Below are 17,388 nucleotides of genomic sequence, written 5' to 3' on the forward strand. Positions count from 1 at the left end.
TCCTGACCCATTTAAATCCCTTCATTTTCCTGGGCACCACTGACATTCCAGGGATACCCACTGTGCTGCATGATATTTCAGCATTTTTGGGGAATCCTGTGAAAATTTGGATTGTTCTTGGCTCCAGCACCCAGAAATGTGAGAAGATGAGAGAATCTCCCTTTGAAAACCAAACCAAACTGGACCAAAAATGTCCTTATTGAAAAGAATTTTAAAATGAGAATTCCTTGAATTTGCCCTTTAAGGATTCCTTCAATCTGCCCAAGGGTTTTGGGATCAGGAGATGTTGCATGGCACTGGAACTCTGGGATTGCAGAGCACAAGGATTCTTGTAGGCTGGACATGGGCTGGGGGTTGCATCAACACCTGGGAGGCAGAATAAAAAATTGCAATGAAATTCCCATCAGAACAAAACCAGACAAAAATCTGTGTATCTTCCTGCACAACCTGAGCCACAAAATCTGGAGCTGTTCTGGGCCTGGAATGCAGCAAATCCTGGTTATTCCCTGAGCTTTTGCAGAGCAACACCAACTGCAGGGGAGTAAAGGCCATGCTGAATTAATTGAATTATTTCAGAGATGAGTTTGGTCCACTAATTCCATATCGACTTGGGGCTTTAAATAGCATTAAGGACCCGTGGTGAAACTCAGTTACAGCTCAGGAATGCAGCTGGAGCAGGGGAAGGGCACATCTGGAGCAGGGGAAGGTCACATCTGGAGCAGGGGAAGGTCACATCTGGGCACGAGGTGCAATAATGGAACCTGTTCTGATGTCTGGTGGCATCAGAGCAAAATTGAATCTGTTTAATGTGATCATGGCCTGCCCCCTGTGTGAGGAATTAATGAACCCTGAGAGGGCTCTGTGGGTTCAGAGCAAGCAATTGAGCTGCTGCTCCCCTGGGAAATGCTGGCTGTGATGTTGGAATGGCTGGGCACAGCCTGGAATCTGCAGCAGGAATTTGCACCGTTTTTATTTGCCATTTTTCTCCCCTGCTGCAACATTCCAGGGCTCATCTTTTTAATCAAATTAAATCAAGTCAGGCTTGAAAGGTGCCACAAAGGCTGAGCTTGGTGTGGGATGTTGGAAGCAGCAGGTGGGAATTGGGATTAATGCATGAGCACAAGGAAATTGGGTTTGGGGCACATCTTGGCGTCAGGTTGTATTGACACCACATTTTGTGTTACTTACAGGTCTCCTCTCCCTGTTCAGGCTGTATTTTATGAGAACCTCTCCTCCTTGGGTGTTTAAGGGTTAGATCAGCAGTGGGAGTAGATAAATCTGACAGTCAGAGGGAATAGATGAATCTACAGTCAGTGCTGTGCTGTGGCTGCAGGAACTCAGACCCAAAGCTGGGAAATCAGTGATGCCAAATCTGTCTGGAGGGTTCCTCAGTGCCCAGGGGTTTGTACCATCCCTTCTCTCACTGCACCACTCAGACCCCAAATTTGGGAAATCAGTGATCCCAAATCTCCCTGGAGAGCTCCTCAATGCCCAAGGGTTTGTACCATCCCTTCTCACTCTGCCCTGTGGGGATAGCACAGGGAACTTGTTCCTTTTGGAAAATCCTGATTCCTGTGCTTGTTTTCCTCCTGGCACTGCCACCCCTCATTGCCCAGGGCCCTCAGCTGGCTCCCTGTGCATCCCTGCAGTGGGAATTATTGCAGGAGCAGTCTGGGATGGGGCACACGCTGCTCCCTTCCCCTCTTGGACCTCTTTGGGACCAGCTGCCTTCTCATTCCTGTTTTATGGGGTTGTTCAGAGCTGCTAGCTGGGTACTGGTGAGCAGGGTCTGTTCAAAACTGGACACAGGTGAGCAGGGTTTGTTCACAGCTGGACACAGGTGAGCAGGATCTGTTCAAAACTGGACACAGCTGAGCAGGGTTTGTTCACAGCTGGACACAGCTGAGCAGGATCTGTTCAAAACTGGACACAGGTGAGCAGGGTTTGTTCAAAACTGGACACAGGTGAGCAGGATCTGTTCAAAACTGGACACAGGTGAGCAGGGTTTGTTCAAAACTGGACACAGGTGAGCAGGGTTTGTTCACAGCTGAGCAGGGTTTGTTCACAGCTGGACACAGCTGGGCAGGGTTTCTCTGCTGCATCTGCAGGGAACAACCATCACCCTGCAGCCTTTCAGCCCTGGCAGCTGCTTCCTCTTTTTCCCAGATGATTCCAGCAGCTCTTTTTGTGTTCAGCCCATTGTCAGGCGGCATCACAAAGGCTCGGGGTGTTGATTCTGTCCCTGTGCAGGGAGTGAGGAGCTGCAGGAGCTCCCAGGGTTTGTGCCTTTCCCTGGCATCGCTGCTGGGATGTCAGAGCTCCCTCCTGGCTCTGCAGCACCAGCAGAGAGGGGAATGAGCCACAGCCAAGGGCAGGGGTGGTGGAGAGGCACAGCCCTGCCCTGCGTGGCTCTGCTCCGTGGAAATCTTTGTGTGGCTCTTAAAAAACCAACCAAAACAACAAAAAACAAACACAAGAGCGTCTGATTGTGTATAAATATACCTGGGGTTGTTTTTCTGATTTTGTAGTTCCCATTACAGCATGTGCCAGTTTTCCTGGTGTGCTCAGAGCTCTGTGGGTTCAGCTCTGGGGCTGAAAGCAGAGATAACAAAATGGATTTATCCCAACAGCTCCCGAGGTCCTGGCTGCTGAGCAGAGCAGATCCAGGCAGGATCTGGCTGTGGCTGCTCCAGCAGCATCAGTGGGAGCCCAGGAGCCTCTGTGCAGGCTCAGTCTCCCAGCAGAGCTGCAGTTCTGTGCTCTGCCAGCACATTGAGAGGATTCTCCTTTCCCCAGGGCTGTGTCTGCCCCACAAGCACTCCCTGGGACTGTGCTGTCACTGGCGGACAGGGCAAAGAGGGAGAAGCCATTTCCCTCAAAAAACAGCTGGTTTTTTAAAAGAATTATTTGATTTCACTGCTCTGATTTGGGACCAGCACGGCTGAGGGGCTGCAAGGTGGCTGCAAATTGGGTGGCAGGAGCTCCTTCAACCAGAGCAGCTGCCAGAGCATCTCAGCATGGAGCTTGTGCTGTGAGAGGAGAGGGGATCTGCCCAAAACTGCCCCAAACTGCCCAAAACTGCCCTAAACTGCCCAAAACTGCCCTAAACTGCCCCAAACTGCCCCAAACTGCTCCAAACTGCCTAAAACTGCCCCAAACTGCCCAAAACTGCTCCAAACTGCCCAAAACTGCCCCAAACTGCCCCAAACTGCCCCAAACTGCTCCAAACTGCCCCAAACTGCCCCAAACTGCCACAAACTGCTCCAAACTGCCCTAAACTGCCCCAAACTGCCCCAAACTGCCCCAAACTGCCCCAAACTGCTCCAAACTGCCCTAAACTGCCCCAGACTGCCCCAAACTGCCATAAACTGCTCCAAACTGCCCCAAACTGCTCCAAACTGCCCCAAACTGCCCCAAACTGCCCCAAACTGCCCCAAACTGCCCTAAACTGCCCCAAACTGCTCCAAACTGCCCCAAACTGCTCCAAACTGCCCAAAACTGCCCCAAAACTGCCCCAAACTGCTGACTCCAGGCTCTGCTTCCCACCTGGGCACTGCAGGCAGCATCCCTTGGGATGCCTCTGCTGAGCAGCCAGCAGTGGGGAGGGTTCACACTCAGGCTCAGGAGGATGGAGCAGTTTTGAGCTGTTTTGAGCTGTTTTGAGCTGTTTTGAGCTTTTTTGAGCTGTTTGGAGCTGTTGTGCATCTCCAATCCCAGCAGCTCAGGTGGTTTTTAGAGGGCTCAGGCAGGATGGGGAGCTCGGGTTGCGTTGCTGCCACATCCAGATGTGTTCCCAGCCAGACCCTGAGCGTGAGCAGGGCAGGGAGAAATCTGTGGAGCTTCCAGTGGGAAACATCCACAGAGAATCCTTTGCATCTCTCCCAGCTGGAAAGTGGTGCCAGGAGCTGTTTGAGAGTCTGGGTTTCAGTGGGAAATGTGCACAGGGAAAATGCAGAGCACAGAAAGTAGGTCTGGTTGCTGGCTGTCACCCCGGTGCACATCAAGGGTGTTGTGGAAATCTTTGTGTGGCTCTTAAACAAACAAACAAAGCGACAAAAACAAATACAAGAGCATCTGCTTGTGTATAAATATACCTGGGTTGTTGTTTTGTTTTGTTTTGTTTTTTTTTTTTCTGATTTTGTAGTTCCCATTACAGCATGTGCCAGTTTTTCTGGTGTGCAGGAACATCTCCAGGAGATGCTCAGGTTACAGCACCCAGATAAAAGCTGTCTGTGCCACCTTTACAGAGACACAGCTCAGTCCTGCAGAGGACAGATGCACTGGGGAACTTGTGGTTACCAGACTTCTCTCCCTTCTTTTTATGTGTTTTGCTGGAGGGTGATTATTGAGACAGCACTGAAAGCTGAGCAGTGGTTTGTTTGTTCAAAACTCTGCTTGGGCAGGGGGTAAATAACGTGAATTTTTTTTTTTTTTTTTCCAGTGACCACCCTTAGATACCCTGAAGCACTGGTTTGGGCTGGGAGGAAGGGCAGGCAATGCAACAATGTCCAGTGAGCCCCAGCACGGCTGATGGGGCTGGGTTTGTTGTTGATTAAAGACAGACAGCAGGAACAGAAAATCCTATTTCTGTACCAGTAAAAACTCTGCTCCCACAGTTGCTGTTATTGGCAAACTCAGTCACTTTTTGGCGTTTTTGGAGAGGTATTTACAGGCAAGGACTGGATGCTGAGACAGCTTCATCTGCTTGCATTTTGCCCTGGTTGCTGTGGGATTTTGTGCTTCATCCCTGAGCCCTCCCCAGTTATCCCAGTGCTGTAGCAGGAGCAGGCAGTGCCCCCTGCTCAGCCCCTCCTTCCTGAGCAGGGAATCATCCCTTGGGGTCCCACTTTGGGGTCCCCCAGCTCGGTGGGATGCTGCAGGGTGGGCTCTGACAGCAGCAGGACACAGAGCCTGCAGAGGCATTGAGAGAGGCTTCTCTCATAAATGCAATTACACAAACATGCCTGAGCCCTGTGTCCTGTTTAACTGCTCCCCGAGAAAAGAGGAATTCCTCAGGGCACTGCTTTTGTGTGAGTCAGAGATATCCCAGAGCCTCGGGCACCCTCTGCATCCACAGGGGCTCCTCTGTGCCCTGGGTGGCCAATATTGGCCTCGGGATCCCTCTGAGGATGAGTTATCCCTGCAGGAGGCAGGGATGGTGTGCCAGGCAGGGATTGCAGCTGGCAGAGCCCCTGTGCCATGCACAGCTCCCTGCCTGGTGCCCCCAGGGCATTTCTGCCCTCTGAGGTGCCTCTGCTCCACGGGAAGGATCCTTTTGTAAATTGGGGATCTTCCCCAGGGCTTGGGCTGCCAATCCATTGGGCAGGTGATGGAAGGGGGGGAGAAACCCCCCAGAGATTGTTTTGTGTGATGTGAGGTTGCTCTTAACCAAGTAAATGGCTGTTGAGAGGGCCTGGATGTAAAACATGAATGTTTCTCTTTTCCCACAAAATTCTGTCCCTCCTTTTAAGGGTTTTGGTCTGAAATCATCAGCTGAGGTTTTCAGAAAACCACTAAACCATTCCAGGGTTCCTGGTGAGGTGCAAAGTGAAGCAGTAAATGGTCCAGAAGAGCTGATTTTTGACCTGCCCATTCCCTGAGGTGTCCCACAAGGTAACCTGCACAGACAGCCCAGCCCAGCCCAGCTCACAAGCACCAAATGTTTAATTCATGAAGTGTGTGCCTGTCAGAGCACATTAAAAATGCAGCTGGCACTCGGTGCCTGTCAGCCTGGCACTGTCACAGGGTGGTGGCACAGATGTGGCACACTGGGAGGGGCTGGCAGTGCCTGCAGTGTCCTGCCAGGCTGGATCCTGATCCCTGATCCCCCAAAGCTGCCTTTCCACGGTGATCCTGAGGATGTGCCTGCATTGTCTGGGCTGCTTTGGCTGCTCCATCTCCATCTCCTGTGGGATTAATCCCAGTTCCTGAGGCTCTCCCAGTGGGAATTGAGGGTTGCACACACCTCAGGGCTGAGCCTTTTGTGGGATGCTGGAGCTGTGTTGTGTGCCCAGCTCCTGCACAGACACATCCCAATCCCTGAGCTTGGGTCAGCAGCTCCCTGTGCAATTCCCAAGGAGAATTTGTGTGCAAGTTCAGTTTGAAAAGAGATTCAGAATTCATGCACAAGTGCAGTTTGAAAAGAGATTCAAACCTGTGACAGTGTCTGCAGGGGTCTGAGGATGAGGGAAGAGATGAGGATCTGACTCCGTGTTTCAGAAGGCTGATTTATTAGTTTATGATATATATTACATTAAAACTACACTAAAAGAACAGAAGAAAAGGTTCTTTCCAGAAGGCTAGCTAAGCTAAGAATAGAATGGAATGAATAACAAAGGTTTGTGTATCAGACAGTCTGAGCCAGCTGACTGTGATTGGCCACTAATTACAAACAACCACATGAGACCAATCACAGATGCACCTGTTGCATTCCACAGCAGCAGATAATCAATGTTTGCATTTTGTTCCTGAGGCCTCTCAGCTTCTCAGGAGGAAAAATCTTAAGGAAAGGATTTTTTCAGAAAATTTAATGGCTGCACAAACCCATTTCTGCAGCCTCCAGGTGAGGCTGAGGAGTGAAGTTCATGAACACCAAAAGTATGAAATCAGTGGGATTCCAGGTGTGTCCTGTGGAAAGGGCAGCTGTTGGAGATGGAGAAATTCCCCTCTTTGCTCTCAAGCAGCCAACTGAGCTTTGTTTTCTTGCCTTGCAGTCCTTCCAGGGCAGCCAAGGACGAGCTTACCTCTTCAACTCCGTGTGAGTACCCAACAAAACCCTCCTGAAAAAGGGCAAAAAACCCCCAATTTCCTTCAGAAAACCTCTGCCTGGGAGTGGGGAGCTTCCTGCACATGGCTGGAGAAAGAGGCAGAAATAGCCCCTGATTCATATTTGAGTGGTGCAGGGGTTTCAGATAAGCAGCAAGGAAAAGGTGAATTTTGTCGTCATTGGGTTGAGAAATCAGAGCTGATGGCTGAGTCATCTCCTCTCCCAGGATGGAGTGGGACCATAACCAGAGTTTGGAAATGTGGAGATAGATGATATCTAAATATGCACTTCATAAAAACGGAGTGTAGTTTTCCCAGTGACTGGAAATAGTTTTGGGGAGGTCGCTGCTGGTCTGGTTTCAGCAGAGCTGCTGATTTCACTCACATTTTTCAATTTTCCATTTGGGAAAGTAAAAGTACCGTTTTATCAATTTGAGAATGAAAACCTTTCTCAAATGCTTAATTAGCAAAGTGACTAGAGCCTTATTAATCTCCTTCTCAAAGCTTTCATTGAGTTTTTTCAGTCGAATAAAAATCCCATTTCACCTTTTCATTCTGCTCTGGAGCTGCCAGAGAGCTTTGTCTGGGCGCAGCTGGGAAACTCAGAACCTCCTGCTCGTGTTTCCAAACACTGCAGTGAGATGTTTGCCAGCTTTATTGGAGCATTTTGATGTGGAGGGGCACTAATGGAGCTTTGTCTGTGCTTTGTCCCAGAGTGAACGTGGGCTGTGGCCCCGCAGAGGAGCGGGTGTTGTTAACGGGACTGCACGCCGTGGCAGATATTTACTGTGAAAACTGCAAAACCACGCTGGGCTGGAAATATGTGAGTATTTGTGTCCCTGCCCGTGCCCCTGGGCAGCTCTGCTGCAGCTGAGGGGGTGGGGAGGTCGTTTTGGGGGCCCAAAATGCAGGTTTGCATCTGTAGCCATCTGGTTTCCTCCATTTAGAAAATCAGCTTTAATAGTTCTGTTTTCACTAACTTTATTTTATCTACACCTGGTGCCCCTCGGTGACATTTAACATAAATGAGGATAATTTCAGCCCTGTGCTTCACACTGTCTTTTTTCTATTATTCTGGTAGATGTTATCAGAATAACAGAATGCTCCATTAATCCTGTGTCCTCCCCACTGGAAATGCTGTTGAGCACGAGTTTATCTGTTTGCTCTTCAAAAATTCAATTACCTTCCAATAAAATCCAATGTTACATCCCAATTCCTGCTTCTGGAGGCCCACATAATTTTGTCCAAACGTTTTCACCAGTGCCTGAGCTGGTGCAGGATTTAAGATTCTAGAAACAGGGTTTAGGATTCTGGAAGTGGGATTTAGGGTTTAGAAACAGGATTTAGGATTCTAGAAGCAGGCTTTGGGATTCTAGAAGTGGGATTTAAGGTTCTATAAACAGGATTTAAGATTCCATAGGCAGGATTTAGTACTCTAGACTCCTGATTTAGGGTTCCAGAAGCAGGATTTAATATCCCAGAAGGAGAATTTGGGATTCCAGAAACAGGATTTAATATTCCAGATGCAGGATTTGATATTCCAGAAGGAGAATTTTATATTCCAGAAGCAGAATTTAGGATTCTAGAAGTAAGAGTTAATATTCCAGAAGCAGGATTTATTATTCTAGACTCAAGATTTAGCGTTCTAGAATCAGGATTTAGGATTCCAGAAGCAGGATTTAATATTCCATGATTTGGGATTCTAGAAGCAAGAGTTAAGATTTCATAAGCAGAATTCAGTATTTCAGAAGCAGGATTTGGGATTCCAGAAGCAGGATTTAGGATTGTAGAAGCAAGATTTAATATTCCAGAAGCAGAATTTTATATTCCAGAAGCAAGATTAAGTATTCTAGACTCACTGTTTAGGATTCTAGAAGCAGGATTTAGGATTCCAGAAGCAGGATTTTGGATTCTAGAAGCAAGATTTAATATTCCAGAAGCCAAATTTGATATTCCAGAAGCAGGATTTCATATTCTAGACTCGGGAGTTAGAATTCTAGAAGCAGGGTTTAATATTCCAGGATTTCAGATTCTAGAAGCAAGATTTAATATTCCAGAAACAGAATTTGACATTCCAGAAGCAGGATTAAGTATTCTAGACTCACTATTTGGGATTCTAGACGCAGGATTTAGGATTCCATAAGCAGGATTTCAGACTCTAGAAGCAGAATTTGGGATTCCATAAGCAGGGTTTAGGATTCATAAGCAGGATTTCAGACTCTAGAAGCAGAATTTGGGATTCCAGAAGCAGGATTTAGGATTCATAAGCAGGATTTCAGACTCTAGAAGCAGAATTTGGGATTCCAGAAGCAGGATTTAAGATCTTTTCCCTCACAATTTCCCTGAGAGCCCACAGGAGGACCTGCAGTTGTCTCTTTGGGCAAGGCTCAGACTTGCACCAGCATTCCCAAATCTGATCCATGACCTGATTCCCACCAAGCACCACCTCAGTCTCCCTCTGCTCCTCCTTCCCTTGCAGGAACACGCTTTTGAAAGCAGCCAGAAGTATAAAGAAGGCAAATACATCATTGAACTAGCTCACATGATCAAGGACAACGGCTGGGACTGAGCAGAGCCAGCCCTGCAGTGCCAGAGATGCCATCCAGCCCAACATTGTACCCAAGAGTGAGAGAGTGACTGAACGCTTGGTTCCATGCATTTAGAGGCTCTGCAACCCGGGAGCATCTTCACACCCTTCTCCATCTTTATTGGTGACTGGCCTCTAAATTCCTGTCTCTCTGTCTCTTTGCTTTGTATCTTGTTTGTGAGTTGACCCTGGCTGCTTCTCTCTCTGTTGTGTTGGCTCAGAGAATGCACCGAATGCCCGACAGCCATTCCATGTGCCCAGAGCTCCACCCAGCCTGGCCTGGGCTCTCCTGGCACCTCCCAGCTGGTGCCAGCCCCGAGGTTGGGCAGGAGAAGGTGGGGCAGGGGTGGGGAACCATCAGAGGGTGATGCTGTGCTGCTCCTTTCAGTCCTGGGTAAGCGAGGCTTGAAACCATCTCCTTGTGTAAATGGGCAGAGAAATACCTGCTTGTGGAAATGGATAGAGAAATATCCACTTGTCTGAGTGGATACAGAAATATCCACTTGTCAGAATGGATAGAGAAATATCCACTTGTCAGAATGGATAGAGAAATATCCACTTGTCTGAGTGGATACAGAAATATCCACTCGTCTAAGAGGGACACAGGAATATCTCCTTGTGTGAAAGGACAGAATTACCTCGTGGCTGTGTTTTCTCTGTGAATCCATCAGTGGCAGAGCCAGTTCCCCCACGATCTGTGTTTTGGTTGCTGTTTGTGAGCTCCTTGTTGCAGGGGAGGTTCCTGCCTCTCCTTTTCCTCGCTGGTTCAGGGTAGGGAGGCTGAAGGTCCCAGCTGAGCACGGCCATAGGGAGCATCCCCATGGCTGGAGAAACCAAATCCTGAGCTGTGAGCCCTTCAGAGAGGAGGAGAAAACCACTCCAGGCACAAGGAGGCTGGAGCTGCAGCCTGGAGAATGTGGAGAGGTGAAACAAGGCACGTGTGAGGCAAGAAGGGGGAAATTCCATAGAGGAGGATGGGGACAAACAGTGGCAGAGGGTACCCCTGGATCTCCTGGCCTCCCCTGAGCACCCTTGGTGGTGTTTCACCAATCTTTCACAAGTGCAAGCAGGAAAATGCTGTTACAGAACCTTTTCCTTGGATGCCAGGCTCAGAAAATGCACAGAAGTGGGGCGAGGAGGGAGCTGAGTGGTGGCAGCTGTGGTGCACAGGTGGATATTTCATCCCTGAGGTATCCTCCCCCCTTTCCCCACTCCCAGCAGCCCAGTGCAGGCACGGGGAGAGTGGGAAAGGAAAAAAGGAAAAAAAAAAAAGAAATGAAGCATCTTCCAGCAGCCCTGGAATGATCCATGCCTTGAGGGGTGGATTGGGTGTCAGAACTGCAGGGACAACGAGTCCTTCCCATTTTTGTTTGTCCCTGGTGATTCCTGAGCACCTTCCCAGGGGGATGGTGGGGAAGGGTGTCCTGTGTGCCAGGGGAGCTGTGTAAAGTAAAAGTAAAATGAGAAATTTGCTCTGCAGCATCCAGCCAGTATCTGGTGCATCACCCAGGACTGTTGAGCTGAGCTCGCTCTGTCTCTCCCCCAGTGAATTTTTATTTTTTGTTGGCAGAATTCTCTCAAGTAGGTTAATCCATGGGGGGTAAATCTTCCTTAATGCAGAGGGAAGGAGTGAGTGAGTGTTGTGCAGGGGTGGTGGCTCCTCATGGAACAGAAGCTCCAATTGGAGCTGTGATCTGTAATCACTGCCCCCAGCCCCGAGAGATGCCAGGGGCTGTGCAGGACTCATTTGGTGTTATTTGGCAGGGAATGGGAGCAGAGACTCTCCTGAAGGATCAGGGTGGAATTCAGGGCTGGATCCCTGTGCTGAAAGCCAGACCTGATGGGCAAAGGTTGTTTATTTTCTCTCTCAAGCTCTGTCCTTGGCGGCCGTGGCGAGCTGAGGCGGAGCTGGCCCGGCTCCTGCCGGGGATGGAGTTGGTGACCAGCCCGTCCAGAGGCGGCTTCTGCCCTCACCCTCCTGCTCTGGCTGTGCAGCAATTGCTTCAGCTTCTGGCTTGGACTGGCTCTGCTTCTGCCAGCCACGTTCCCTCAGTGACAAATGCAGGAAAAATCAGAACTCCCACAGCACCTGCTGGCACTGACCTGGTGCCATCTCCCTGTCCCTTCAGTGAGGATCCATGGCAATTCATTGGGTTTTGACTGGTGGGAAGCAACTCCTGTTCTTCAAAGAGCTCTTTATTCTGCACAGAGCCTTTAAAGAGCTGGGAGAGAGAGGTGAGGGATCATCCCAAATCCTGTGGGGCTGAGAGGAGCACACAGGGCTCATGGTTTGATGTTGGTATTGGGAGTGAGTGCTGGTCAAAAAGCAAAATAAAAGGCAGGGCTGTGCAGAGAACTGCTCTGAGAAATGCCAGCCAGGTGGAAATGGTTTTATCCATTCATTTGGGACAGAAAAGGACAATGCCCCATCAGACCTGGCTGGTTTTTATGGTCACAGGTGTTGGCTTTTAATGGCAACCAGTCCAAGCTGGAATAGGGCGAGGCGTTAATCTGCTTTTAATTGGTTTTGTGCTGTTCAGTCTGTGCTCAGAGCCTGGCCCTGAGCCCTGGTGCAGCCCAGCCAGGCTGTGCCTGTCCCCAGCACCCAGGGAGCTCCTGGGCAGTGGCTGAGAGGGGAACTGGGGCTTGTGCAGCCCCCGTGAGTGCCCAGGGAGCAGGAGCAGCTCTGGCCGGTGCTGGGATCTGGGCTCAGTGCTGGTGAGTGACACGCTCAGACATAACCAAAGAACTTCCCTGCTGAGCTGAGCCAGGTGGGGGCTGTGCCCAGGAGAAGGGGAGATGTGGCCCTCGGGAGCTGCTGCTTTCCCTGCACGGACAGCCCTGAGCTCCCCTCCTCTGCCTGGTGCCCAGCCCCGTGCCTGGGCAGCCCTGAGCACCCTTGAGTTTACATCCCCCCCCGGACCCCAAAGCTCAGACCTGAGTGAGTTTTGAAATTGTTTTTGCTCCGGTGTGAAATCCTGACCCCTGTAAGAAATATTCAGATGATAATATATATACAAAGCAGGAAAAAAAAAATAACCCCCAGACGTTACCTTGTGAAATATACTTTTGTAAATAATATTTAATTTTTTTTTTAAAAGAAATAATATATTTGGTGCTGTTTTCTCAGAGCCCCTCCCTGAGAGCACTTTTTTTTTGTTGTTGTTGTTGTTTATGATGATCCTGTTTCCTTCTGTATTTGTTGGAAAATATGTTTAAAGGGAAACAAAAGCTCCTGATTTGCGTTGTCCTCTGAGGTGGATCCGTGTTTCCTGTGGACGTGGCAGATTTGGGCTGGGACAGGGGATGTGTGGGCTGGCATCAGGAGGGCTCCGTTCCCCCCTGCCCTTCCTGGAGCCCCTTTGCTCCCAGCAGGAGCCCCCAGAGCCCCTGGGGCTCCCAATTTTCCTGGTTTGTGGAATCCAGGCCTGGGATTCCCTTGCACCGGTGCTGGCTGGAGTGAGAAGCTCTGGGGCTGGGCAGGAGCTGCAGCCTCAGGTTTGCAGGGGTGGAGGATGGAGCTTTGAACCCAATTTTAACCTAAACCACAAATCTTTGGATCCTGCTTTTATCTTTGAGGGGAGGTTTTATTTTTGTTGTTGTTGTTTTATTTTTTTTTTTTTTAACCAGGCTGCTACATAACAAATTAGAGTAAAAGTTTACCTCTCTTGGCAGTAAAATTCATTTATTTTGTTCTCCTTTCTGTCTTTAATCTCCCCCCTTCTCTCCCTCCTTTGTTTTTATTTCACTTGGTCTCTTGTTTATCCAAAGTGGACCAACAGCACAAAGCACTGGACTGTGTTTTGCTGAGCAAGGAGCTGTTCAAGAACTGCTGCAGGTTCTTTAAAAATTCTCTGGGTTTGGAGAACTTCAAACCCCACAGGAACAAAGCCAACCCTGCCAAACCAACCCCGTTGTTCTCGTGATGATCAAGTGAGAATTCTCTCTCTGTGTGTGCATTTTTCTGGCTGCTCTGAGAGTGTGTGGATCATGCATTTCACTGCACTCCCCTGCTTTGGGAGGAGCTTCCAGGGGAAGCAGTTTTGGGATGAAGAGGGGACACCAAACACCAAGCTCAGCTCAGTGGGAAGGAGCTCTCAGTGCTCAGAAACAATCAGGTTAGACAGAGGTTTTCTGCAGAAATCCTGGTGAGAAAGAACAAGCAGAAGAGGGGAAACGAAATCATCTTGAATTCAGAAAAAAAAAATAAAAATCAAAAATCAACATGTTTAAATGCAAGCAGAATGGCATTGTGTAAGGTACAACCACCAATAAGCTGTTCTCATCGTTACAACTGTGTGTATCCTTTGTTTTGTTCTTCCTAAGGAAATGGGAATGCTTTCCCCACTGACAAAACTAAGGACAATATTTCCAATACCAGCCTGTCTATGGATGCTCTTGTGTTTACAAATTGTGTATATTTTTATTTCTTTGATCTTATTTTAATTTTTTTTTTGGCATATTCTTTCAGGTCATTTGCTTCAGTCATAAATGCAATTGTTTGTTTTCAAATAATTGGTTTTCACCTTTTCATGTATTTGTACATTGTATATAGTTCTTCAGTATTAGAGGGAGGCGTATTGTTTGTCATATTTACAATATGTGTTGGTGCTCATTTGAGAAAATAAAATTTTCAAGTACTAAAGCTGCTGCTCCAGGTTTCTGCTTTGTTCCGTGCAAATCCCTGAAATCCAGAGGATTTCATCCCAAAGGGAATTTTCATCCCAATCCAGGGGATGGGAAACAGCAGCTCCTGCTGCTCCACCTCAGACACCTCCACAGCCAGGGGGGAGGCAGTGCTGTGTTTGGGATTTTGGGATGGGTGGGTGCAATTCCTGTTCACCCACTGCTGGAGGTGGCAGGGCCCTGTCCCTGTGCCCTCTGTGCCCTCTGTGCCCTCTGTGCCCTCTGTGCCTGTGCTGCTGAGTGCCCTTAATTCCCCACGGGACCAAAAAAGCCACTTAACCCCGTTTGGGGACAGCCCAGGGGCTGAACTCAGAGCACCCGAGAGGGGCTGGGGATTCCTGGGAGCTGGGAAAGGCCAGGGAAGAGGGGATGGGAGCGACCCCATGGGCAGTCCCTGCAGTGGGGTCAGAGCTCTTGGTTTCACCAAAACCTGAATTTGCTCCTTTTGCCCCTCACACCAGCCTGGGACACTCTGGGTGTGTCCCTAAGGGACACTGCCCCCGCCTTGGGGACAATGGCATCCCAAAAATTGCCCTGCAGGGTGTGTGTGGGGCAGCTCCTGGTGCTGGGCTTGTTCCCACAGCCCCGCTGGAAAAGCCCGAAGGTTTTAACCCTGTGTGGAATCCCCTGGGGCGCTGGGAATCCCTGGGACAGTGGGAATGCCCTGGGGTGGGGAGGGGACCCACAGATGTGGGGACACCTCTTGTTCCCCATCCCAGCCCTGCAGGGAAAATCCCGCCAGGAAAAAGCGTCCTGCTCAGCAATTCCCACCCGAGTGACAGCAAGGGGGACAACTCCAGGCTGTCCCTGAGCTGTGGCCTTGGGAACGGCCGCCAGATCCCATCAGGATGGGATGGAGGTGGAGAATGCCAGGACAGTGTGGAGCGGGGCTGGGGGCAGCGGGACCCGGCCGCTCCCGCATCCCGGGGCAGGGAGGGACCGGGAGCAGCGCGCCTGGGGATGGGGGACAGCCCCTCCCGGCTCTGTTAACCCGCGATCAGGGCCGGGCCGAGCCGAGCCGAGCGGGGCCATTGATAGCCCGGCATTAGAGACTGAGCTGAGTCAGGCGGGCTCCGGCTGCGGCTCTGTGAGAGGGATGGATGGATGGGGGATGGATGGATGGATGGATGGATGGATGGATGGATGGATGGATGGATGGATGGATGGATGGATGGATGGATGGGGGATAGATGGATGGATGGATGGATGGATGGATGGATGGATGGATGGATGGATGGATGGATGGATGGATGATGGATGGATGATGGATGGATGGATGGATGGATGGATGATGGATGGATGGATGGATGATGGATGGATGGATGATGGATGGATGATGGATGGATGGATGGATGGATGGATGGATGGATGGATGGATGGATGATGGATGGATGGGGGATGGATGGATGGATGGATGGATGGATGGATGGATGGATGGATGGATGGGTGGATGGAGGGATGGATGGATGGATGGATGGATGGATGGATGGATGGATGGATGGAGGGATGATGGATGGATGGATGGATGGATGGATGGATGGATGGATGGATGGATGGATGGATGGATGGATGGGTGGATGGAGGGATGGATGGATGGATGGATGGATGGATGGATGGATGGATGGATGGATGGATGGATGGATGGATCCCCCGGTCCCCGCGAGGTGACAGCACTGCAGGGTCACCGTGACCTTCCCCGTGGCCACAGGACGGGCTATAAAGAGCGTCGGGGCCGAGCCTGGAGCAGCTCCCGGCTCCTCTCCCGTCCCACCACAATGAGGGATTTATTTTTTCTTTTTTCAAAGGATGATCACGAAGCTAAAAATACAGCAGCGCCCGTGGCCTTTAATCCCGGCTCAAGAGCAATCTGACACTCCTGCTCTGCTTCCCAGGCGGCTTTTTGGGACGCGGGGACGCCGCCAGCTGCTGCTCCACAGCTTCACTCGATCCTTGTGCTCCTCCTGCCCTCGGGGCTCAGCCTCACGGTGCCCCTGGGCTTCCCCAGCGCCTCCTTTCGCAGCGGACCCGGCTCCCCCCGAGCCAGCGCGTTTCTGGCTGACGGGAGGAGGATTTACAGTAGCGCCTTCAGGCTGCCGAACACGCCCGGGATATTTTTACCCGGCTCCAGGCTGGGGTATAAATAGAGCCCGGGCCGTTCTCTGTTGCTGACCGAGAAATGTCCCAGAGAAGCGGGGCAGGCACGAGGGAAATGTCACCCGAGCGCTGTCACCCCCGGGGGAAATAGCAGAGCCCTGCTGCCACCTCTCCCCGTGTGAGCCCAAAACCACAGAGTGCTGCTCTGTTTGGGGGAATCTGGGGGTGCTGCGAGCACAGACTTTGTCCAGGGACGGGCGCCTTTGATTAAACCTCTCCAGGATTAAATCCCTCCATCCATCAGGGCACCCCGAGCCTGTACAGGGGATCCTCGGGGAGAATGAAGGACAGCAGGGACAGGGGGTGACAGACATCACCAGCTCGACTTCTGTGAAAAAAAAAAACCAAAAAAAAACCAACAAAAAACCCTCATGGAGCTGTTCCAGGCTGTCCTGTTATTTCTGGCTCGGGATCAAGCAGCTGCTCCCGGCGGGGGCTGCCCCGCGCTGCTCCACAGGGAAAGCTCCTGCAGACGTTTGTTCCCAATGTATGGAAACTTCTGATGAGGTGAAGGGAAATAATAGGGGGAAAAAAAATCATAAAATCCTTTACCAGGGCCCGGCCTCGCCCCGTGGAGCTGTGCCCTGTGTGAAGGGCTCTGAGCAAGGTTTGGATGCCTGACAGAAACAGCAAATGCTATAGGAGGCTTTTATAGAGCTCTGCTTCCCCGTGAAAGCCAGGCTGGTGTTTTCTTTTCCACTTGGACGAGGATTTTCCCATAACTGTGCTATTTTTATGGAGGTTTCAGACAGAACCAGAGGCAAGCCCTGGTGCTGGAGGAGCTGGAGCTCGGGAGGGTTCAGCCTCTGACGCAGGTTTGCCTTTGCTGGCAGATGTCTCACCCTGTGCAAACGGGGGATTTGCTCCATCCCTGCCTCACAGGGATTTTTCTCTTTTGGAGTTTCCTGCCTGGACATGAACCGTGGTGCAGATGCTGCCTGGGCCAGGGGGAAGCAGCAGAGCCTTCGTGGCACAGAGCGGGGGCTCTGAGACACAAAAGTGAACAAACACCTCAGCAGTCAATATCAATTTCTGACAGACAAGGGGCCCTTATCTCCCCCAGGGCAGCTCATCAACACCCCAATCACTGCTGGTGAGGCCAAGGGTGGGGAAACACCAGGAGTGATGGCTGAGAGGTACCAATGCCACCAGCTGTGCCCATCACCAGCCTCCCCCAGCCCCCAGGTTTTGCTGGT

General features: G+C 50.6%; 1 protein-coding gene across 1 annotated transcript in view; it reads left to right on the forward strand.

Annotated features, from left to right (window-relative positions):
- Positions 1 to 13,997, forward strand: part of YPEL2 (yippee like 2) — a 36,093-nt gene extending 22,096 nt beyond the window's left edge. Inside the window, exons 3-5 of the mRNA XM_063174212.1 lie at positions 6,714 to 6,757; positions 7,480 to 7,588; positions 9,245 to 13,997. Of these exons, the coding sequence (XP_063030282.1) occupies positions 6,714 to 6,757; positions 7,480 to 7,588; positions 9,245 to 9,334 (243 nt within the window). The 3' untranslated portion in view covers positions 9,335 to 13,997. The remainder of the gene's footprint in view (positions 1 to 6,713; positions 6,758 to 7,479; positions 7,589 to 9,244) is intronic.
- Positions 13,998 to 17,388: the final 3,391 nt, after the last annotated feature.

This window comes from Melospiza melodia, chromosome 21, assembly GCF_035770615.1.
Source record: "Melospiza melodia melodia isolate bMelMel2 chromosome 21, bMelMel2.pri, whole genome shotgun sequence".
NCBI lineage: Eukaryota > Metazoa > Chordata > Aves > Passeriformes > Passerellidae > Melospiza > Melospiza melodia.